Genomic DNA, 25,396 nt, shown 5'->3' with positions numbered 1-25,396 from the left:
ATATCTTAAAAAAACATTTAAAACATGTTCATTATACATGAAGTTTAGATGAGTTTAGGAGGGCGTTACAGACTGGTAGCCCTTCGTAAGGCTCAGTACCCATGAAGTAGCTCTCAGTTTCAAAAAGGTTGGGGACCCCTGCTCTAGCCCATACCTCACTGGGGAGTATAGTCCTTTACTCTTCTGGGGGAGTCATTTTCTCGGAAATAGATTAATAAAATAACCGATTATGTGTTTAAAATTAAATAAAATCACTGAATATCATAGACTATACTATACTATACTATACGCAGTGGTGAAAAGATGCGTTTTCAGCCTAGTTTTGAAAGTAATTACACATTATGTAGCTTTTTCTGGGAGAGAGCTGCAGAATTTGGCACCAGAGTAAACTTGTTGGGTTGCCACCCGTCCCACATAATATAATATAATATAATATAATATAATATAATATAATATAATATAATATAATATAATATAATATAATATAATATAATATCTGTCACTCAGGGGCCCTTGGAATTGTCCTAACTTTCCCCGCATAACGGACGGTGGTAACCCTAACACTACTTAAAAGCTGCCTACAAGGACAACGCGCTATTAATTACTGAAATACGCAAAAAAAAAATAGGATACCTCGGGGCAGGTCGCAAAGAGAGGCATCAATGCATGCAGAAAGTATTCTGATTAAAGAGAATTTTAGGTCCCAAAAAAGACTGTGAAAAAGAGGACAACCCAAGTTATGCTGGGCGTAACATTTCAGGTGCTTATAAACACACAAAGCAACAGGATATGTGTGTATCAGATACGTGCGTTAAGACAAGGAAAGTGAGATGCGCTCTTTTTTGCCCCCCATTACAAACTCTGCATATGATCTGGATGATGTTGATTGACACTTTATGAAGCTTTATATCTAGCCGAACGACTGATTTTTAAATATGTCATTCACGTCTTTGTTTGACCGTTTAACTCAGGGCTAATTAATCTTCGCCCAAAAGCCAGTATGCATACAGCTGTCACGCCCAGATAGGATCTCTCCATCGTAAGACCCATGGGTTAACGAGGGTCGCAATCAAAAGAAGCCAGTAAACCACTAGGGTCGTTCTCTGCTGGTCTAAGATTAGACTGCTGGGGTTTACAGACCTTTACTCGCCTGGGGACATGGAGATGCGTGTTGGGGGTCTTCTTAGGTCACAGCTCCTGGGCGGTTGTAGATTTGGGGTCTATTTTAAGCTTTCGGTCGATAATCTGGTTCTTCCTCTTGTTTCCCATTGCCTGCGCTAGAACAAATCTAACGGAGCAACCCAAGGGGGGAGGGTGGTGATGGTAAAAATGTGGATCGGAGGGGCGTTGGGTAAGCAGACGATTTGAAGCCACGACCCTGAGAGACCGGGATTATTTGTTTTAGGATGAAAGCCTTTATTAAAAATTAAAATGAAATAAAAGACTGTATACGTGGTGGGTGGTGTTTCGGCGAATTCCCCCCCTGCGGCCCTTTTGTTTCCTCTGGACGGGGATCAGTACGTTGCTGTGATTGCAGACCACGCTGGCAGAGCTGGGTGTGATCGGGATAACCGTAGGTTTTCCTTTGCTTGGTCTCCCGTTTAGGACGAGTGGTCAGTTGAAACAGAGTGTATTTTATTCCTTCATAAATAAAAACATAACCGCGCAACCCCCCATGAACACATAGACACACCCAGCTCACAGCGTTGGTTGGTTGCATTTAACTCATGGAGAGGGGCTACGTGTTCATTTTATCTGAACGAGAGGCTTAACTCTAGCCAAGTTCAAGTAAGCTGGGCCCGACTGATGGTAGCAATCGGGCATCCTGCATGGGCTTCCACGCACACCGGCTTCGTCGTTTCCTCTTTGCTGTTTGAGGGCTGAGTGTTTCCAGCCGAGCCGCTGGATCGCGTCCGGGCGGATGTCGAGACGGCGTGGCCATGCAGGAGCTGCCCAAGAGGTGCAGCACAGCCGGATCCAAAGGCTCCACAAACATGGTCATCTTGGATTACCGGACTGCGTGTCCTGGGTTATGTAATAAATGCACATTCAAAATATTTATATCATTCAATATATTGACAGCACTTTCAGTTTAATATCAAAATGTAACGTTTAGTGGAAAGCTTCAGCCTAGATAAATAAAACCATATATTGATTGGGGGTAACAAGCTCAAAGGAATAATGTAAATAAATATTTAGTTGACGTTCATGGGAGATAATAAGTTGAGGGGAAAGAGCATCTAAAGGCCAAAAGAAATGTTTCGCCTCTAGGCAGGTTTTAAATGAAATCATTATGAGGCTGAATCAACAGCCATCAAATATTAACCGTGTCACGCATTTATCAGCGCGGTAAATCTCCAAAGACCGCAGACTTCTCGCATGTTTGCGGCTGGGATGTTTCATTCATCTCCGATGGTGTGTCCTCATTTAAACGAACATAATGCGGATAAAGGCTGGCAGATATGCACAAGAATTAAAAGGACATTTCGCAGCCCAATTAAGGTGGCGGAAAATACCCCAAACACCTCGACTGAACTCGCCTTATTCCACATTTGGATCCAAAGAAGTGAAACTGTCAGTTTTTCTTTCTTTTCTGTGGACCTTACAACCATTTATTTTCAATTAGCCTATTTATTTGTGATCTCGGCCGATGGATGTATACACGTTTGAGGAGAGATATGATATGTGGATGTTTAAAGCTTAAAGTAGGATAAATTTCTTTCACAATTAGAGGAATCCATTTACCATTGTGATTTGCGGATTGTTTTGTGTCGGAAACAATTTTCATGAAGTCAAAAATTGTCTTAACTTAATTAACTAGTCATTTGAATGACTGACATTATAAAGTAACAACGTGTACTCCCTTATTACAGAACGTGTCACTGTAAACTGTTCGATGATTTTTACGGGTTTTACCAAAGGTTTAAAAATAATCTGGTTCTTGAATATATTTTACAATTGTATTAATTTTTGTTTCTTTACATCAGCCATGGTAAACAGGAAGCGGCAGGTAAACATTTAAGAAAAAGCATGTAACATGCCAAGTGTGTAAGGAAGTGAGATGATTCTCAGTCTGTCTCCTTGGCAGAGCCTCATGGGTACAGGGTCAGAACCAAAGGGGACTTTCCCACAATGCTGCTCACTGTTGATGGGCAGCATTTCTAAGGGGAACTGGAGCGTTTTGCTTTTTGTTTGGATAAGAGAAAAAAAAGGTCTTGTCTTAGCTGCCTGAGAATTTTGCCCGATTGCAAATGTCTGGGTTTGGAGGCCGGCCTGGTTCTGATCCAGCCTGCTTTTTGCAAAACAGTGCCGGCTGGTTTGCTGGCCACTGTCTCGAACCCAGGACTGAGGCATTGACAGGGTCAGGAGAGACAGTTTCCTTTGCCTTCTTCACCTCTGACCAGTGCGGCTTGAGCTGTTCTTGAAGCAGCCATGAAGTGAGGAGAAAAACCAAATACTGGCCCGGGGTCGTTCCGGGCACGTCGTCATGGAGACCTGGGGTCAGGATGGTTTGTTTGTGCATTTCTGCTTTTCTTTCTTCGCTGGATGTGTCAGCCATTTTTTTTTTAACTGGCCTGGAGATATTTTGGGGAAACTTTGAAGTTGCTCAATGCTCTTAAATCTGCTGCGGTTACAGGAGGTCAAGATCAGAAATGTGGGCTGGACTGAGAGAGCTTGGACAAATTGTGTGAGTACACCGGGGGGCGCAGAAGTGTTTATCACCACTCAAATCATGCATTTGTGTGGGGCCCCTGAGGTTTGGGCCCCCTATTGGCCACAAACAATTATTACACTATGGAAGGATAGGACCCCAAAGTGATTTTTGGATTGGGTCCCCAGAAACAACATAACCCCCCAGCAGTGGTGCAGAGAAGAGCTCTCTTTGATCACCACAGAAACGTGTAACTGGCAGAGAACATTGCAATCATGTGCAAGGTCAAAAGACACTCCTACAGTAAATGCTTTCCCATTATGACACACTTATGGGAACATGCTGAAATGCGATTTGCCACTGAGAGTCACAAAGCAGGGAAATTATTTTCCATTCAAGCCACTGTAAGGTGTCATGAATGTTAAGGTTAACATAGGAAACACACATGTAACAAAAACATGTCTGTGAACACATTAACTATGATGTTTTAGTCGGCTGACATTCAGTGAACTTGCCGATGCTGCCTCAACGTTGCCCCCTTTTGGCAGTTGCCCTGAAGTCAAATAAAAAGCACCACTGGTAATTTCCAGTTAGATCTGGGTGTCGTGTGGCTGAAATACTTGACATCCTAGGCAAATGGTGAACATCCTGTCTTCAGACATCCCAGTAACTGCTTGTCACAGCTGAAGCGTAGCATGCACTCCCAGCACCATAGTAACTCCACCCCCAGCCGGCAGACCTGGTCACGGAGGCTCCGGTCCATCTCGCCTGTTTGTGGGCAGCTGCATTCCAATGGGTCCTTTATAAAACGAAACCAAGCAAGGAGCCATCTGTACATTTCACAGCACAAACTTTACCACCAATGAAAACAAGAAAATCAAACTTCCCAATGAACAGTGCGTGACCATGCCAGCGATCTCACGCATTTGAAAGAAGAGACCTTTACTGCCATTTTCCTGCATCCCCCACCCTAACAGGATAATCCTTCTTCTTTGTGCAGGGAGGAAGACCCCCCCATAATAACATGCAAATAATTGTGTTATCAGCTTTGCAGAATTGGTTGTGATGGTATTTAGCTAAGGGGCCTGAATCCTAATTGCTTTGTGCTTGGACACAGTGACAATGAATGTGCCCCCCTCCTCCCTTAAGACACACACACACACACACACTATGTATTCTTATCTTTGTGAGGACTCTCCATTAATTTCTATGGACATAACTCTAAGCATAACTATATCAACCTTAAGCCCTATTGAGCCATAACCAAACTAAAGACTTTTGGCTGTTTTAGGATTTTGATTGTCACTGATTTTTTATAAAACTGAATTTCCCCTTGTGGGGACCGAAGAAAATGGTCCCAGAACGTCAAAATAATATGTTTTTTATATTGATATTGTAGGGACACGGCAGGGCAGCGATGGGTTATGCCCGCCCAAATTTATGCTCTGCCCACCCAATTGGTCAACTTTAGCCTTCGCCATCTGAATCTGCCAATCACGTTTATTTCATTCGCCCCATCACATATTCTTCTGCGTAGTGTTTGTAGTCACCTTTGAAAGTGGAGGAGGATTGTCACTCTATTCTTATTAAAGCTCCTTCGTGTTATAATGTATCATTTGTTGCTGTAGTTTGCTGTAATGTGTTGAATAAGGATCTTTGCTAGTAGGGGTTTAGTGAACTCTTAGTTAGCTAGCTAACTAACATTTCTGTTGGCTAGGAAGCTCACTAGAACGTACAGTACACTTAAAGTGAAAATTAAACTTTATCATAGGTATGTCTAGGTACAGGAAAAACAAGTAATTTAATGTGTTCGCTACTAATCACGGTTTGCGGTCAGTCTTGGCCGTAACCCCTGGGATTGGGGTGCACTATTGTATTTAACATTTGACAGTTTGCTAATCTTGATATCAGCGCAGGGTTGCCAACTTTGATCAGGTGGCTGGAATGACATTTTCAATTCGAGACAAGTCTGCACACACATTTACACGTATGTAAGAGTTTTATTACGTGAATTAATAGCAATAATAATAAAAAATAGTCTGTAGGGTTTGCAGACTATTCCAAAACTTTTGATGTAGCTGATTTAGGTTTATAATGGAATAATATAGATTTGCCGAAAGACCGTGAGAACCTGAAAGCGTGAGCGTCACGACAGACGCGTGAGAGGTGGCAACCCTGTCAGCGCTCAGTATAAATAACGTTGCCTGGGGGGTGTTCCGCGAAGCAGGATTAAGGGAAAGTCTGACTTTTCCACAAGTCGGGCTTATTTAAGTGGGAGTTCCGTACCATCAAAGTGTCTTAAATGAATCCCCACTGAGCTACCATGGTAACTTAGGCGAGTGAACAAGTCTGCTCCGCACCAGGTTAACTGTATGGCTTAGTTTAACGTTGTATCAAAGAACGTCAGACCTCTGGGTTCAGATTCCCAAAAGATCGTTCCGTCGGACGAAATTCCGCGCTGTCACTACTCATCTCATGTAAAATATATAATAAAGCCTATAAAAATCACGTCTCAGCATTTCAATTAATTCCAAAATAATTAAAATAAAAGCGTACCCATATTACAAAGGTCAAACATAAAGTTTAATGCCTGAAAAAAAAATCCGTTAAAATAATATGAACAGGAAGATATTTTTATATTTTGTTTAGTCACAGTCTACTTTGAAAGTTTATTAGTAAAGAGCAAAGACAAGACACGGTTATTTGTGCAGAACATTTCACATCTATGCGATTAAAAGTATTTTACGGAGATCAAATAATTCAGAATAACATTACACAGTAAGAATGGCACGTAAATTCAACCAAGATCAGGCTTCCCGTTGGCTATGGTGAGCGAACTAGGAACTTTCACGCTGTGAGGCGACAGTATAAACCACTGTACCACCGTACCAGGCATTTATTTATGGTCACAGTGTTGCCTTTTTTTAACGATTACATCTTTGTATATTTCATACAGCGTTTGTTCTGCAGCGGAAAAAAACACCGCTGTCGTTTTACACACTTTCTGACAAATTTGATCGATCTACCGTTTATCCATTCATTTGGGCTTCTTAAATATCTCGGGTGTGCGCTATGCAAGTCTGTCTTTTATGAGCCTTGATTAGGTTAAGCTGAACCGCGTTAATGGAACGACATGAGGCTATGAGGTTAGAGATGGTGCTAGTTTGATATGGAAGCGGTCTGACTTTTTCGGGAAAGTCTGGCGTTCTTTAGCTATTTTTATGGAATACCCCCTGGTTAGATAGATGACGTGCAATAATTCACTTAAATTATTCATACACAACCACAAACAACAAGTTTTGGTTCTCAAATCAAAGCTTGCTACCAGCAGTTCAGTTATTATGCCAGTAGATAAGCTTATGTTTATGTTACGCTTATGCTTAGTTAGCAGACACTTCCATCTGAAACGTACAGAAATCATATAATAATAATAATAATAATAATAATAATAATAATAATAATAGTCTTTCCTGATTAGAGAGATGACCATTCATAATTTAGAATTCATAGATAGTTCAAACGTACAGTATGAATATGCCCATGTACCCCACCTATCTCTCTCGTCACAAGCCGCTACTCCACTGTAGTATAGCCATTGTATGAAACGCTGACCACCCAAAATTTGTAATCCCCCCCAACCAGAGCAGCCTAGATCCGGAACTGGAGATATACATGACCACACACACCTAGAGATACTGTAGATCTAAGCTCTAAAGACAGAGCAGGGGGTTGACGTGCCTTAGCATGCACACTGGCAAAATGCGAGCTGCTAACGGGGAAGTTAAACACAGCAAACGTTCCAGAACAGAAGAGCAGCTTTGGTTGATAAGTAAACCAACACCCCCCGCCATTATTTTTGGCTGTTCATCTCCTGCAGTCAATCAGCTGCCAGCTGCCAACATCACGCGTGCAGATAACAGCCTTCCTTCCCGGGTACCGTGTCTGACTCCCTAAAGCTCACGGACCTTCGCAGCCCAAACCCCGCCCCCCTCCCGCGCTGTCACTCTGTCATGATGGCTGTCATCTGGCACCAAGCACGGGCGTGTATTCGGCTGGGGGGGGGCGGTTGTGGACTTTGATGATGGATGGTCTTCACGAGGGAAACTGGTGCTTTACAAATCTGCCAACCACGTGTTTGACCTTCACGTTCACACTCCAATTGATGGGATTATTTTAATCTAAAACTGCCCCCGTAGCAAATTACTGAAAAAGCGGTTACTGCAAATGGATGAATAACCACTATTATTGTGATTTTTTTTTTTTTTTGGAATAATGGCTGCCTCTAACCTTCCCGAATTTCAAACTTGGACCCAAATTTCAATTTATCTTCAAAAGAAGGGCTGCAGGTTTGAATTATAAAGTCGTCAGAAAATGACTGCAAGAAAACAAAAATGGCAAAGCCGATAGCGACTGATAGGTCTCTATAAAATAACGTAAATAATTAGACTGCCGTTTAATAGCCTTGACTTCATACGTATATAAAGTGCCAGTAAATATGCCTAATTTCAATATGTTAGAAAAATTGTATAAATTTGTCTTGGGCTTTCCGTTCGAATCTTTCCATACAGCACCACAAAAAGCGTCCTACTCCTGAGGCTTTTAGGTGGGGATAATAGATCCTATTTGCCAGTGGGCTCAAGTGATTAAGATCGCTTTCGAAATAACCAATTACATTTTTTAACCAAAAAATCGGCCGCAGATAAGGAGGTGACTTGGAGTTGGAGGTTTCACATTAACCTAGAAGGAAATGCCCATCTTTGAAGCTTGTTATTTCAGGGCTTCAAAACCAAGGCGAGCCTCCATCCCCGGGCGTTTGACCTGCCCCCCCCCCCTTCCGTGATTGACAGACCGGAGCGGCGCAGGATCCTCCTCCGCGCTGGCCGCCGCTCACTTCTCCTCCAGCACAGCCAGCTCTCCGGGATCAGTAAGTTTGTGCACAGGGATGCCTGAAAATGCCAGTCCATTGGATTTACCCAACCTTCTTGATCCTTTTCGCGTTGGCGCCGAACCTGGCTTTGCGGAATTACCCTGAAAATGAAGGTAGGATTATTTCTCTACATTCGTCTCACCAGTTAAATCTGAATTTCATAGCTGAGGCTTCGCTGTGCTTAGGCGCCGGCTGTCCGCAGAGATGCTTGGCATGAATCATGGACAAGTCAGGGGAAACGAGCAAGAAGCGCGGATAATGCTCCGCCGCCGTCTCTCACTTTTGTATTAGATTTGTATGGACACGCTTTTGAGTTCGGCAATATTTAATTTTGCACATTTCGGGCACAAAAAGATAAAGTTCTCTTTTTGTCAGCATCAGTTGCCACTAATTATCAATGCTCACTTGGTAAAGTTTATGAAGCAGCGACAAACCAGAAACGAGCATTTCTATTAACTCAGTCTTTCACTCAATATAGCCTATGTGTTAATATATGCACGCGATGTGATTATGTGTATATATGCATGCACGTATAATAGAGAGAATAATATAGAGAGAGCGGTATTTTCATTGTAATTTTTGTATTTTACATGTGACTTGTGATTTACGGAGGTTGGGCACGATGGTTCAGCTTTTACCGCCGTAAGTCGATCTATATAACTTACATACATGGTTACCCTATACAGTATACTTCTCCGCAAATAGGGCTGATAACTAGAAATGACAAATATGTCAGCCTTGTAAATATAAATATAGTGTTAGTACAAATAGGAATTGTTGTAGAATATAGTACGTCGCCTTGATCCGTACGACGGGCAACTACACCGTGTGAAAAATCACAGTGTGTCCCCCGCCAGTGCATCAATCCGCTGTTATCATTTAAACTGGTTTCACTGGCACTCCAGGTGATCGGACTGCTGCTTTACCCATTGACCCACTAGGATGTTATAATGGGGGAGACGGATCTCACCCGACCTTGCTGAGGTCCCACACTTCCCACACTTCCCACCGCACACCATTGCGATACCATGCTTCCTCTGAATGACACGTTCTGAAGAAGCCTTTAATAAATAGATGGCATTTTTTTAATCTCAATTTTTTTCTTCTATCAGAGACACGTTCTGTGGAATAACGTGCTTCGCAGAGTTACAATCCAGTTAAATGTAGTGCACCCATGGTCCGATCCACTGTACGGGAAGTGTCCCATACGTGCCTTTTTCATAGGGAGTCTGTCCAGACCAGGGGGTACCATCCGAAGCAAGGTGCGGCCGGCCCAGTCGCGACTGCTTATGGTTTCACTCGCCTGGGAAGTTTTTTTTTGCGTTGCCTGGGTACGGCCACCCCTAAAAATAATGAATACAATAAATGTTCAAAACAGATTAAAAGAAGAGACTCGCACAAATGATAAGTTCCTTTCAGACAAATATCAGCACAAATGGCCAGGGTTGATACTTCAGATGGCAGTGTTAATTATAACTCGTCCAGGTGTATTAAGCGATCTTACCTGGATTAAAAGCTTTGTCACCTTCGCAGTGGAGCAATTGTGCAGATGGTGCTTTAATGGAAAGTGGGTGTGATACTTATCTGAGTATTTCAGATAATCCGCAGACCACTGGCTTCGTTTGGAGCACCACTTTGAACGTACAGAGCTGTCAGCGCAGACAGATGCTTTCCCCACGAAATGAGCGGGAGGGGAAATAGGGCAGCGTTCCCTGTTTCGCGTTTCCCTGTTACTCGCGTCGGCACTCCATAGCCGCCATCCTTGGTTCGCAAGATCGGAGCTGGGCTGGGGGTCCAGTTGTGAACTGTTTTCTGAATTCCTGTCTAGCTTGCGCTGAAGTACTTCACAAAACTGAAACACCGTTAAAAAAATTGGTCGAACATTTGGCAAACTACAAACCACACTCAATCATGGAAATGTGGCATTACAATGAATTCGTAGAGACCGTCGTCTAATCGTTGCTGCGTAGTAATCCTCATGCCGACTGGAGTGACTGAATTTGTACAGCAGATGGCGCACTGACTTCTTCGGACGTTTGTGCGCGTGTAGGTGATTGTGTGTCAGAATTGATATGGATGGTTCTATTACGGGCTAGAGCCGATCGTTAAACAAGGAATGACACTTCAGCAAAACCAGTAATGGGTAGACAACTGTTAATCCGACCGATTGATGAGCTTCGATATTGCTGCTTGTTAGCCCTGATCTTTCCCTGACTTGTTCCACCTGGAAATAAGAAAATGACAAAGATTCACTGCATGGTCTTCGGGGTCATGGGAATCACATCTAAAGCAGGGCAAAGGTGAGATTTTGCGGGGGAATCAGGGGAGTGGAGATGAATTACAATGACATCAGGCGTTTGGACTATGTGTCTGTCGTCCTCTGGGCGAATGTGCCGAGTTTTAGATGAAACAGATTTCAAGTCCCCTGTCTGAAAACCGCTCAGGAATGACGCTCTTTGTTCTTTCATCTCCTCTCCATTTTCCAAGTCACACTGTACAATGTGTTAAGATTAGTTTTCATTTAAAGATAATGAGGTGACTCAAAGAGACCTCTGCTGATTTTATGGGCTGCTCAAAGTGGCACTCCCATGCCTCTAGATCACTGTGTATGTGTGTTTTATTTACTTGATGCCATGTGATATGAAAAGAACTCCTTTAGAAATGTCAGGAGATACAAACCAGGTTGTGAAAAGAGGTTGCGGAAATTCACACCTTTCAGGGGGCGGGTGGACCTGCCATGTCATGAACACACCCACCTCTGAGAAGATGTGAGCAGCCAGCAGGTGCTCCGTCTCTTAGGCAAGATCAAGCCTCTGTTGTGCCATTGTGGAAGGTACATAACCTCAACAGACTGAGTTAAACCTTCCAGTGCTAATTCACCTTTGTATGGAGTATCTGCTAACCTAATATCTAACATGAAAGGTTCTCCTATCAGCTGTTCACTATTGACCGAGGTTTCCTAATCCACCCAGCTGGCCCCATGTATGCTTACCTGCAGAATGTCTGTGAAGTGAGACCTCTGGTATGGTGCCCAGGTTGGTTCTGTAGGGATGACCAAACACTTGTCTGTGTGCTCTCTGTTAGCCATCCTCATAGCTGGATGTGGTTTCTGGAGAGGAGCTAAGGGTCGCTTGTTTCCAGGCTTGATTCTTCTGATGGTGAGCGCTTGGTCTGAGACACGGTCTTCAAGCAAAGCAGTCTCAACTCTACCCCCCCCCAGGTTGATATCCGGATTTCTCGACCTTGATCTTATGCTACGTTCCATTTGAACTCATAACTCGCAAATTCAGAGTTCCTAGTTGGAAATTTCAACTGGAACACCCCCTGAAGTTGGAATTCTGACTCACAAACTCGGAGGAATCGACACAACCCTGAGCTCAGAATTCAAGATGGCTGCACCCTTTATCAACAGAAGTTAAAGCTGTAGTTTTACACTGTTCATTAGCACGTACGTTTGATTTGTGGCTCATTAAATTGGTCATACACACAATACTGTCCAACTGCTATGGACGTGTTGGAATGGAGTTTTATGCGCAAAACACTGCATAGTGTGTTGTTATCAACTGATTTTGCAAACAATGCCTAACAATTAACCAGTCTAGAACTGGGTTTCTTATGTAGTCGGATAATTTGTCGGATTTAAGGTAGTCTGGGCTAAATGTAAGTAAATGAAAATAAAACCCATTTAAACTGAGGTACCTTAAATCCAACAAGCTGTCTGGCTAAGCAAGAAATCTTGCCTTTTGAAACAGGTCCCTGGTACTGCTAAATTGCTTTCTGACTTGCTGTATTGGGACGCTGTTAACTTGTTTTTGACGTCATTCCCAGTTCTGAGTTCGACCTCCGAGGTAAATGGAACGCAGCATTAGATCCTGTCTTTGCGTATTTTGTTGACCTTGGATTCATCCACGGCTGTGACTGACAGCTGCCGCTCTCTGCCTTCGGTTCAGCGCCAACACCTGGCCATGTTAGATGACACTGCGTGCTGGGGGGCTATATTTTTCCAGCTGGTTCTCATCTCCCTCATTCGGTAGGAATATCAGATAGCAGCTGTACATCTCCCCGCACTGCACCCCCAGCTTCAGATTTTACAGCCCTGTCCCCCAGGGCTGACACGGGCAATTTCAGCTTCGAGACCTTGGCAGTGCACTCAATACCGCAGGATGTCATAGTCTGTTGGCTTTTATTAGGACTAATCAAAACATTCATTGTTATATATGTCATGCACTTAGGGGGGCACTAGGTGGCATGGTGGTTGAGAATCTGGATGGATGCCAAACTAGATCAAGACACAGACTTTCTTCTCAAAGTCTGAGGGCATGCTAATCAGTTTTATCCTTGGGTGTTTTTGGATATTTTGTCTGCAAGTACTAACGCCCCATCCAGGACATACCATGACATATACTTTCAGACATGGACTTTGGATTTCTGTGACCCGTAGCAGATAAGCAGCCTCTAGATGAGGCTGCAATTCCTGGGAATTTTGTTGTGTTTAATGAGACAATATTGTATAGTTGTCAACGAGGGGTCAGGGGTCATCTCGTACATTTAATTGCATCAATTGCCTGGCGCTTGTATGTATCGGCAATTCCATATTTCTTGGCATGGGTCGATGCTTAGGGCTGGCGTGATTAAACAGATGATTAACAGGCACCGTGATTCCCACAATCTCCTTCCAGTCTTTTTGCGTATAATCGGCAGGTCCATTGATCTATACGATGACCTCCACGCTCTTTGTTGTGTTCTCCTGTGGTCGTGTCCCTTATCGGACACTATCTGATGGTCATCTCTAGGGTTGCTGTCTATAAACCAGGTCTACCGCACCACCACACTGCCACTTCATCCTACTGTTATTGATACAGGTCCTGACGCTTGCATGTCACAGCTCAAATAACTAACGGGTGAGGATTGCGAGCACCCAGGTCACTTCCTGAGACATGGGGTGTTATTTCGGCTCCGAGACGTTAGCCTTGACTGGGATGTTGGCCGGGTCATGCTGCGGTCCCTGAGCTCGAGTGCAGTGAGTACGCCAAGGGCAGAGAGCATTGGTCACTGGACTGCTCATCCAGCTGCTTGTCCTTTTTAGATATAAGAATATTTACACTGATTGAATCAAGACTAAGCCTGTTTGCACTCAAGCCTTTTTGGTCTTTAATCACAAATTTCTCCTACACGGGCAACACCCCCTCACTTAAAACTCACGGCAGTTGCTTACTCTGCAACCTGGCTCGACCGTGTCGGGCTGGTGGAATTAAGCTGTGGGAATGTGGGATTGAAAAGGGGCACAGAGCCTCAAGGTCAGCGGGCTTGCTGTGACTTGGCGTTTGCTGGCATGAGCTGACACCCCCTCGGTTCCCAGTAGCATCTCTTTTCCAGGTCAGGATGCCTTCGTTCTTGACAGCAGCCATAGGTGTGTGTGGATGTGTGTCTCTGACACTTTACATCTTGAAAACCAGATACTATATAGGGATGACCCTGCCAAACAAATTTTTTTTAAATGACTGCATTTTCAAGTGCCAAAATTGTACTCTTTGGAATTTTCATTCATTTTCAAGCCTTGTTGTGGCCTGGTTTGTGTATTTAAAGTAAAAGTAACAGGGGTTTCTCAGTAGCACATGTGCTTCTTGGGTGTATATATGCACATTCAGAGGACACGCCCCCCAATGCATCTGTCTGCGGTAGTGAGTACCACCACTCTTATACACTCACCTAAAGGATTATTAGGAACACCATACTAATACGGTGTTTGACCCCCTTTCGCCTTCAGAACTGCCTTAATTCTACGTGGCATTGATTCAACAAGGTGCAGAAAGCATCCTTTAGAAATGTTGGCCCATATTGATAGGATAGCATCTTGCAGTTGATGGAGATTTGTGGGATGCACATCCAGGGCACGAAGCTCCCGTTCCACCACATCCCAAAGATGCTCTATTGGGTTGAGATCTGGTGACTGTGGGGGCCATTTTAGTACAGTGAACTCATTGTCATGTTCAAGAAACCAATTTGAAATGATTCGAGCTTTGTGACATGGTGCATTATCCTGCTGGAAGTAGCCATCAGAGGATGGGTACATGGTGGTCATAAAGGGATGGACATGGTCAGAAACAATGCTCAGGTAGGCTGTGGCATTTAAACGATGCCCAATTGGCACAAAGGGGCCTAAAGTGTGCCAAGAAAACATCCCCCACACCATTACACCACCACCAGCCTGCACAGTGGTAACAAGGCATGATGGATCCATGTTCTCATTTTGTTTATGCCAAATTCTGACTCTACCATTTGAATGTCTCAACAGAAATCGAGACTCATCAGACCAGGCAACATTTTTCCAGTCTTCAACTGTCCAATTTTGGTGAGCTCGTGCAAATTGTAGCCTCTTTTTCCTATTTGTAGTGGAGATGAGTGGTACCCAGTGGGGTCTTCTGCTGTTGTAGCCCATCCGCCTCAAGGTTGTGCGTGTTGTGGCTTCACAAATGCTTTGCTGCATACCTTGGTTGTAACGAGTGGTTATTTCAGTCAAAGTTGCTTTTCTATCAGCTTGAATCTGTCGGCCCATTCTCCTCTAACCTCTAGCATCAACAAGGCATTTTCGCCCACAGGACTGCCGCATACTGGATGTTTTTCCCTTTGCACACCATTCTTTGTAAACCCTAGAAATGGTTGTGCGTGAAAATCCCAGTAACTGAGCAGATTGTGAAATACTCAGACCGGCTCGTCTGGCACCAACAACCATGCCACGCTCAAAATTGCTTAAATCACCTTTCTTTCCCATTCTGACATTCAGTTTGGAGTTCAGGAGATTGTCTTGACCAGGACCACACCCCTAAATGCATTGAAGCAACTGCCAGGTGATTGGTTGATTAGATAATTGCATTAATGAGAAATTGAACAGGTATTCCTAATAATCCTTTAGGTGAGTGTATAGGACTGAGCTAAACACAGCCCTGCACCTCCCCCCCAGCACCTTATCAGGAACAGTGTGACCACTGCCTTATCGGACCGGGGTGGGAGAAGCATGATTTTGACACCAAGCTCAGAACCAGTTATTGTCTGGATCAAATCCTGGGTGTGAGCTGCCGCTGTCCACTTGGAAAAATTGCGTTGGCACATATTTCTCTTCAGGATAAAAGCATCTGATTCCCAGATATATACCCAAGGAAATTGCCTGTGGTGCTTTTTACTCTCCGGGTGATGGTAGACATTTATTGTCCACTGAATTGTGCCTGAGACTTTATTGGATAATGCCAAATGCGACCGGGGCTGCGGAATAGGTGAGGCAAACATCCAGTGAGATTCTTAGCTGGTGGAGGAGTATCTAACGGGGTTAATAAAATTCCTCACTGGGGTCAGGGAAGGTTCACGGCAGTGATAGGCAGCGATTGGGAGCTTGTGGGAGGTGTCTCCTCCTGAGGATGTGGGACTCTGCGCTGTACTCCCGAGGGCCTCACAAACGCAGGTGCTTGTGGGAGGTGTCCCCTCCCGAGGATGTGGGACTCTGCACTGTACTCCCGAGGGCCACACAAACGCAGGTGCTTGTGGGAGGTGTCCCCTCCCGAGGATGTGGGACTCTGCGCTGTACTCCCGAGGGCCACACAAACGCAGGTGCTTGTGGGAGGTGTCCCCTCCCGAGGATGTGGGACTCTGCGCTGTACTCCCGAGGGCCACACAAACGCAGGTGCTTGTGGGAGGTGTCCCCTCCCTAGGATGTGGGACTCTGCGCTGTACTCCCGAGGGCCACACAAACGCAGGTGCTTGTGGGAGGTGTCCCCTCCCTAGGATGTGGGACTCTGCGCTGTACTCCCGAGGGCCACACAAACGCAGGTGCTTGTGGGAGGTGTCCCCTCCCGAGGATGTGGGACTCTGCGCTGTACTCCCGAGGGCCACACAAACGCAGGTGCTTGTGGGAGGTGTCCCCTCCCGAGGATGTGGGACTCTGCGCTGTACTCCCGAGGGCCACACAAACGCAGGTGCTTGTGGGAGGTGTCCCCTCCCGAGGATGTGGGACTCTGCGCTGTACTCCCGAGGGCCACACAAACGCAGGTGCTTGTGGGAGGTGTCCCCTCCCGAGGATGTGGGACTCTGCGCTGTACTCCCGAGAGCCACAAAAACGCAGGTGCTTGGCTCAAAGCTTGCATGTCGATTTATCTTCTCATACCACCGTACCGCCTCCTAAGCAGTATCTGGATATGGTATTTGAACCAGAACCTACTGGTTCCTCCTATTCCTGAATGACCTCTCTGTGCCCCCTGACCTGGTTCTCCATGTGATAGGGGTGTAGTTCTGTGGGAGATGGTAGTCTGTACCTATGATCCATGAGAGAGGTCCTTATATGCATGTTATTAGGGTTTTTCTATGTGTACATGTGTACACGGTCTACGTGATGCAACCATCTCTACTCGAGTGCAATTTGTACCGTACGTCCTAATGGGTTATATAACGATGGTTATGCAGTTTGAGTGCTGAAGCCACAGCCTGTGTCACAAGGTCATTACTTGCCTCTCCACAATGTCGGGGATGGGAGCTGGTGACAGTGACTGCTGTTTCTCCTAGTGCAACTGTCAGGCCAAATAGTCTATATTTCGACTCAAATTTGCTACAGTGGAATGGCCATATTATTGTCTTTCCCTGCAAGCATGATGATGCCTGTTTGTCTTTAAAGTTCTGATGGGTTTAGCATGCAGATTGAACCAGATCCATGTCCTCCGCCCTGTGGTTAAGAGAAGCATGTCTAATCTTTTGGTTTATCGCGGAATATAACTTAGCACAAAGGTCAGATCTTCCCTCCCAGAGGGGGGTGAAGCCCGATTGAGTTATAAAGGCTGGCAGCTTGCAGGTCTTAAGTTCCTCTGGACAAACGGGGGGAGGAATTTCTCTGTGATTCTTTCCACGACTGCTGCCTTACTCATGTGTCAGGGTGGGGGTGGGGAGACCCCCGACTGAACCGTATTTATTATTGCAGCACGAAACAGGCCAAGGGACAAACGAGGGGAGGTGACGTGATACGACACCGTCACGCGTGAAAATAAACGGAGAAAGCGGGAGACTGGGGCCAAGGTAATTGCTGTCAGCTGCAAAGTCGGCTGAAAACTGGCTCCTTGTTCCCATTGTAAATCGACATTTTTTCTTTGTTTTTATGAAGGAATGGAGCAGTATACCTGTCCTCAATAGCCTTTTGTAGAACCCAAGGCTGGCAAAGAAATTTCAAGTATTTTAAAGGTATTTCACTTGTCCCTGACATTTATAAAAAAAGGAACAAAAACATACTTTTATAGTTGAGGAAGTTGGTACAGTGAATATAGCCCAAATGTTTAAGATTTCTGGAAGACAAATTGCTTCTCTTACGATGCCCACACTATCTGAAGATGGCTGTTATTGGGTCGGCATATCTTAATGTCCGAAATATTGCTTGTCGGTCTTTATACATGGGTCGTGGTTTGCAATGCGATGGATAAATCCTGCCACGGACAGGTAGAAAGAGCGGAAAGGGAAACTCATTCAGCTCTGACTGCTCGATTAACATTAAGTGGGCCAACAGGATGCTGGGATCCCACCGCTGCGAGGGGCTTTTAATGTGTTACTGGGTCAGGCGAGCAATGTCTGAGTCCAGCGGCTGGAGATGAGAGTGGAAATGCTGAGCTTGGAAGCAGAGCATCTATTCTCCATCCATCTGTTCCACATCACCGGGTAACCGCGGTACGAGGACACTGATGCAGAATTTTGTAGGAGGTGCCTTCAAGGCAGGGGTCACCAACCCTGCTTCTGGGAGAGCTTGTACCACCCTGTATCACTTTGTACCACCATTTACCACTCTGCAGAGGTCAGGAGCAACCCTAATTTGACACACCTTACAAAGAGAAGGACCGGAACCATATATGTTGAAGCTAAGCTGGCTCTGATACTGAGATGCTACTGAAGGGCCTGATTACCTGCAACAGGTATGTTAAATTAGGGCTGCACCTACGCAGTGAGAAAAAAGTACCTCTTCCCAGGTTGCGATGGGGTTATGTTCTTATAAACTTGTCATAAAGCAAAAATGCATTTTAATACAGTACATCTAACCTAAGAAACATCATAGCCTAGCCGAGCCTACATTTAAAACATACTAAAGAACACTTATATTAGCTTGCAGTTGGGCAAAATCAAGCCTATTTTATAATAAAGTGTTCAACATCTTATGTAATTTATTGAATTAGGTACCGAAAGTGAAAAACAGAATGGAACTGGAATACCCATTGTAAAGTGGAAATGTCATAACACGGACCATCGTAACCCAGGGAGCATCTGTTCCAATTTGTATCTTTGAGGGTACAGTTACTTGTCACTAGGATCTGTCAATTGTAACCCAGTTGTAAGTAAGGGCACCATTTAAGGTATAGAAATGTACATTTTTGTACAGTTTGGGTACATTAATGTTGTTTATACCTTGGGAACAAAACATACCAGGCCTGTACCTTTTTTTGACAGTGTAAGCTCTGGAAGGTGATAGATCTTCAGGAGCAGGGTTGGAGGCTACTGAACTAAGGGACCACTTCATAGAACAATTTCCCTTCCACACTGAATTACTGGGTGTTTTTTTATATCTATACGGCAGTGGAAAACCATTCTATGAGACCATTCTATATTTTTAAACATATCTGCATTTTTAAATCCTGGTCTGCTGACAGAAGGCTACATTGAGCACCAGGTTGCTTCCAGGTTCAATATTTATAAGACAGCAGTACAACAGAATAAGGTGAAGCAGGAGACACTGGGAAATACCAGAAACCAGCCAGGTGATGGGCTCAAGCGACTTTCTAATGCCAGAGATGACAGTTAACTTAGGTATCTGACTGTGCCTCATGAATCAAAGGATGACATGAAGTGACCTTCAAAAGGAATTGGAAATATTAAGTACAGGTGTGAAGTGCACTGCGAGGACAGTTCGTATCAGGCTCCTAGAAGCAAGACTGAAGTCCCATAAGACAAGGATGAAGCCCTTCATTACTGACAAACAGAGAAGAACCAGGCTGCAGTTTGCAAAAATATATATGTTATTTACAGATGCACAAAAATGTGCTGGCTCTTTAGTTTACCCAACGGTTCAGTTTTGCACATCAGACACTTAGCTGGTACATGCAAAATTTAATTTTGGCACCTTCATTGAGTGGATGGGTCCATGACCTTGATGGGCTGGGAGCTGGGTCGCTGTGACTTGTATGAATTGGGTGTGTGTGTGTTATCAGAGAGTTCCAGGAGGAATGAATTGTCAGCAGAGGGGGGAGGTGATTAAAAATTAACTTCGCACAGTGCCTGGGCGCACGCCAGTTCAGAGCGGCGTTCCAATCGGAAATGACAATCAAGCAGATCTGAAGAAAGCAGGTGTGGAATGTTAACAGGCTTCCCGAACCCTGTGTGAGTCTGTACTCTTTTAATAACTGCTGACGAGCTCCTTTGGCTTGACACCAATCACTGACGGGTGTGAGACGTTAAACAGTCACTGAGTGTTCTGTAAACACGGCAGACTGTGTCCTTATCGGACCAGACGTACATGACATCACTAAGGCTGTTTTCTGCTTGGTCCTGGCACCAAAATGGCTGCCATTATTGTTGGCTAGAGTAACATCCTTACCTGGGGTGACATCAGAAGAATATGCCTTTGTAAAAATGGCCACACTTTTACTATCAAAGTTATATTGAAGAAACAGCGGAATGAATGACATGATTCTGTTCTGTAGCAAAGGGAGTAAACCTGTTTGTTTTTAGCAGGGGAATGGAGGCAGATTTAACAAAATGGCAGAAAGGGACACAAACAACATGTTTCTATTTCAAAGCTAAACGGGCTAAGGCAGGGTGTAGGCCCAGGTCTTTGTTTAATGAAAGATCCAGTAATATTAGTAAATGGGCTAAATTAAAAAAGTGTTTTCGTTGCTTTCATAGATTCAGTATTAAGCTTCATAGCCTAGGTGAAAGTCTTCCCATAGTGCAGTTAAGATACGGGAAAATCATTACAAATCCTATCAGCCCCTTGAAATCAAATCGAAGCAGCCCACCATTTAACCTGGAGATTGCCCCCAGATTCCTGATATCTGATAGCTTTTCAGACACATAAATCCTGGGCTGATGTGGAAGAAGCCCAGAGACGGGCCATTAAAACAAGTCTGCATCCACCATGATCTGGACTAGGTCATGAAGAAGGAGCGAAGGATGCTGGTGAAATGGTATTCGGCACAAATATGGAGGATTAGCGATGTGAATTTTTAGGCTCTGAGCATTACTGTGGGTTTTATTTTTAAAGCCGTGGCCTCCCCTGAGAAGTGCAGCGGCCCCGGGATCGATATTTGCGCATTAAGAATTCACCGTGTATTACGCGTGACCTTGCGCGTTCTCTCTGTCCACCCAGGAGACCCCACACAAATACTCTGCAGCTGACGTTGTCGCCTGTGAGCTTTCAGCGCTCTCCCGCAATACCCCAAACGCTGGGGTTGGCCATTTGCCCTCAGGACTCTTTGTTTTTTACATTTTAATGGCAAGATACCAGATGTAAATGGAGAACCATTAAAACCAGGGACGGGGCCTCAAAGTACGAGGACCGCTTCTTGGTCGGCCCATTAGGTGACCACCTTCTGAGAGAACGGTAAATCAGCAATCCGATTTCATTTTGAGTCAGACGGGGGTGGCGGCAGTGAAGCTTGCCGAGAGCCTCACGTGGGTCTCGAGCGGCACTGACAAGCACAGCCTAGAAGCTGATGGTTGCTACCTGAGCAGGTGCTGAAAATGGTGCCGTGGGGTGATAGTCTGTCCCCTGCTTTCCTCTGCAGTGACGCTCCTGGACTCCATGTCAGCGCTGGGGGACCTGGGCTGGGAGGCCTACCCTGCAGAGGGGGTGAGTACAGAACCGGACCCGCGCCACAGGAAGAGGAAGGTATTGATGATGATGATGATGATGAGGATGGTGACATAGGGCATCATCATCTGATCCATCTTATTTTGAAAGAACCACACACACTCACTATGTAGACGCGTGTGTGAGGTTATGCATGTATAGACACAAACCGACTGGTAATATGGATTTGGGGGTTTCTGTTACACCCTGGTACCAGTGTAGAGTGGGTAGAGTGCTATAATAGCAGCTACAGGGCGACGGTCGAGATGACCCACAAATGATGTCACATCCTGTTTCCTGTCTCGGTCACTCACCCAGCAGGAGTGGGTGTCAGAGCCTGGGGAGACATTCACACAGCAGCTGTCCATGATATAACCACCTTACCCACCCAAAAGAACCAAAAATCTGATGACAACAGGGCAACAACCCTGACCTTTCAACAGCCCAATTGCACTGGGAAAGGTCATGCCCGGCGTCTGGGGTATCATCCATGGGGGATTACTGAGCCTGACCCTTGACCCTTGAACTTGGGATGCCGTAATTGGCTTAACTTTCCCTGTTCTGTTTACCTTTCTGTTGATGGAGACGGGGCCGGCCGAGAACCAGATGTTTGAGGGCTGCTTAACTTGGAGATTATTCATGGTCACGGATAAATGAGGGGGCCTTCAAGAAAGAGAGGGATGAGCAATATTACAGGGTATGAGGAAAAATATAATGAAGTGTTTTCAGCCACAGAGAGTCTTTCAGCCACAGAGGGTCTTTCAGCCACAGAGAGTCTTTCAGCCACAGAGAGTTGAAGCCGCTGGGCCTTTACATTAACCACAGGTCCTCTGCTTCAGTGGAAGCTGATTGGTGGGATCTCCCATGACTGTTTCGATGCATGGCTGGATCTACCTTTTCAGAGGCCCCAGGCAAAGCTGTACTTCAGAGGCCCTCCTACCAAGAAATGTGATGATCATTTCACATCCTCTGTAATGCAGATAACTGGGGGCCCGAGGCAGCTTCCTGTTCTCTCCATAGTTAGACTGCCTGCAGAGAAACATTTTAATTTCATGCATTTCGTTTTATTTTTTACTTTAGTGTAATTATTTGTATTTATATTTATATGAATACATAATATACATTTTTTCTTGACTCAGTGGCCCCCAGGCAGCTGCCTAGTTTGACTACGCCTGGATCCTGCCTTGTGTGGAGGGCTTCTTAGTCCTAGTCGTAATGAGAGATTAGACACCAGGCACAGGGGACGTTGTGCACAGACCAGCCCTTCATTCACAGCCTGTGGGGCTGAATCCTTATAGATGGTCAGGAGTCACTGCCAGATGCCAGGAGTCATTACTGTCAGTCATCAGTTAAAGAGCATCAGGAGTCATAGTGGATTGACAGGAGTCATTACCGTATACCAGGAGTCATTAGTGATTCTCAGGAATCATTTCTGACTGTCTTGAATAATTTTGGATGGTCAGGAGTCATTGCCGAACATCAGGAGTCATTACTGAATGTTAGCCATCAGATACAGAGTGTCAGGAGTCATTACTGTATACCAGGAGTCATCACTGACTGTCCTGAATCATTATGAATGGTCAGGAGTCATTCTTTGAATGCCATGATTAATTACAGAGTGGTTGGAATTATAATAGATGGTTATGAGCCATTACTGAATACCACAAGTCATTATTAAGCTATGAATTATTATAATGCAGTGAATCCCAACCCAGTCCTTGAGGACTTCCAGACAGACCATATTTTTGCTCCCCCCAAATTCCCAGCCTATCAAAAACACCAAATACTGGTGTTTTGCGAGCAGTGAGGGTTTTAATGTGGACTGTCTAGGAATCCCTGAGGACTGAGCTAGGAAACACTGTTATAGAGAATTAGTCAATTATCAGATGCCAGGAGTCATTAATGAGTATGAGAAGTCATTTAAAAAATACATGAATTTGAAATAACTTTAGAGTTAGAGTGGAGTTCAAGTACAAAAGTTATGACAGGTCCCCAAATTTCTGATAATTCCTCGAGAGCGGAGCAGCCTCTGATGTGCTGTCCTACCGTCTCCCGTCTGCAGTGGGAAGAGATCACGGTGATGGATGAGAAGAACACGCCCATGCGCACCTACCAGGTGTGCAATGTGATGGAGGCCAGCCAGAACAACTGGCTGCGCACGGGGCACATCGCCCGCCAGGGCGCCCGCCGCGTCTACGTGGAGATGAAGTTCACGCTGCGTGACTGCAACAGCCTGCCGGGGGTGCCAGGCACCTGCAAGGAGACCTTCAACCTGTACTACCACGAGTCAGACAACGGGGGGCTGCGACACGTGCGAGAGAGCCAGTACACCAAGATCGACACCATCGCCGCGGACGAGAGCTTCACGCAGACCGACGTGGGTGACCGTGTCATGAAGCTCAACACGGAGGTGCGGGACATCGGTGGGCTCACCATGAGGGGCTTCTACCTGGCCTTCCAGGACGTGGGCGCCTGCATCGCCCTGGTCTCCGTGCGCGTCTTCTTCAAGCGCTGCCCACACGCCGCGCACAACCTGGCGCTCTTCCCTGACACGGTGACGGGTGGCGACTCAGCCCTGGTGGAGGTGCGCGGCTCCTGCGTGGGTGACGCCCAGGAGCTGGAGCCACCCCGCATGTTCTGCGGCGCCGACGGCGGCTGGCTGGTGCCCATCGGCCGCTGCGTCTGCAAGCCTGGGTTTGAGGAGCGAGAGGGCCGCTGCCAGCGTGAGTACTTATGGCTGTCGAAGCGGAGCCCATGCTTACGGGCATGTGGGGGGGGGGCAGTGTATGGCTCAGCGGGTCAGGATGGTTTGCCTATGATCATTAGGTTGTTGGATCAAATCCCAGCGGTAGCACCTGAACAAGGCACTTAACCCTTAGTCACTCGAGGGACTGTCTGACCCCATTTTCCAAAAAAATGTCCATTGCTTTGGATAAAAGTGTCCTAAAACTGTTACTAGTAATTTGATAATATATTAGTAAATAAAAACATCCAGTTGCAATCAAACATAGAAATGTATTATAAAGTCTCATTAAGTACTTAAGAGCTTGTAAACAATTGCTTTTTAACTCATTTATAAGCATGCTTACCAACCCATTATTTATATGTTCAAGTGATCTACAAGCTATTTTATAATTATCTCAAGCAAGATACAATTCTATTAAATGTTTACATTTCTGAATTAATATTTCCATTTACTAATATATTATGAAATGATTAGTAGCAATTTATTAATAGCTGAAGAGCAGGACTTAGAGCACAGTGTTACCGGAAAATCAAATAAAACAAGAAAAGTAATAAATACTGTAAGAATTCCTCACTGGTTGGGTTGCAGTGCTGCTTTAGTGACCTGTGCTGTTTCTTTCGGAGTGATGGAGCATGTCGCTCTGACTCGGCATCCTTTTTGTCCCCTGCAGCCACCAGTAGCTCAGCTGACACCCCCCTTCTTCTTGCTGATTGTTGGTTAGATGAAGGCCAGTCTCTCACTCTAAAAATATGGCTCGCTCTCCACTAAGCACAGTAAAACGATGGCTTTTACAGTGTCACTTGACCTGTGGGTGGGTAATTGACTGACACAGCAGGTTGTTTCACTGCTGGCATTCAGGTTCAGAATCTTTCAAAGGAATGTGAGGGTCTGTCTCCTACTGGATATGGGTTTTGAACCTATAACCTCCAGGTGACAGGTGCTGGTCCTTCTCCACCAGGCACCCTCAGGTGCTCCTCTGCTTCAGGGGCTCCACACGGCGGCTTCTAGCTGCTAATCCTGCAGGTGGGCTAATGGATCGAGTGGTAATTAGGGCAGGAAACTGGTGTCAGTAGCATATGGAGTATTTATCAGTGTTTCTGAATTTGACTGTAATGCTTTTTATTTTCCCTGAAGCGCGTGCTTGAGAGGATGAAAATTTTAGCAAAAAGAATAAAACAGAGGAACAGACATTTAAAACCCACCCATCTG

At 45.2% G+C, this 25,396-nt stretch overlaps 1 protein-coding gene and 1 long non-coding RNA gene across 2 annotated transcripts in view; one reads left to right on the top strand and one right to left on the bottom strand.

Annotated features, from left to right (window-relative positions):
• Positions 1 to 1,392: 1,392 nt before the first annotated feature.
• Positions 1,393 to 10,554, bottom strand: LOC140588892 (uncharacterized). The gene is made up of 4 exons (XR_011990138.1): positions 10,084 to 10,554; positions 9,793 to 9,922; positions 8,502 to 8,680; positions 1,393 to 4,451 (listed from the first exon to the last, which is right to left on the bottom strand). It is a non-coding gene; the product is annotated as an uncharacterized lncRNA (long non-coding RNA).
• The window catches only part of LOC111832831 (ephrin type-A receptor 3-like), a 64,630-nt gene continuing 47,790 nt past the window's right edge, over positions 8,557 to 25,396 (top strand). The window contains exons 1-3 of the mRNA XM_023790542.2: positions 8,557 to 8,692; positions 21,377 to 21,441; positions 23,504 to 24,164. Coding sequence (XP_023646310.2) covers positions 8,605 to 8,692; positions 21,377 to 21,441; positions 23,504 to 24,164 — 814 coding nt within the window. The 5' untranslated portion in view covers positions 8,557 to 8,604. The remainder of the gene's footprint in view (positions 8,693 to 21,376; positions 21,442 to 23,503; positions 24,165 to 25,396) is intronic.

Source organism: Paramormyrops kingsleyae, chromosome 4 (genome assembly GCF_048594095.1).
Source record: "Paramormyrops kingsleyae isolate MSU_618 chromosome 4, PKINGS_0.4, whole genome shotgun sequence".
Lineage (NCBI taxonomy): Eukaryota > Metazoa > Chordata > Actinopteri > Osteoglossiformes > Mormyridae > Paramormyrops > Paramormyrops kingsleyae.
The sequence above is the reverse complement of the archived record's forward strand: the minus strand, read 5'-3'. Positions and strand labels throughout refer to the sequence as shown.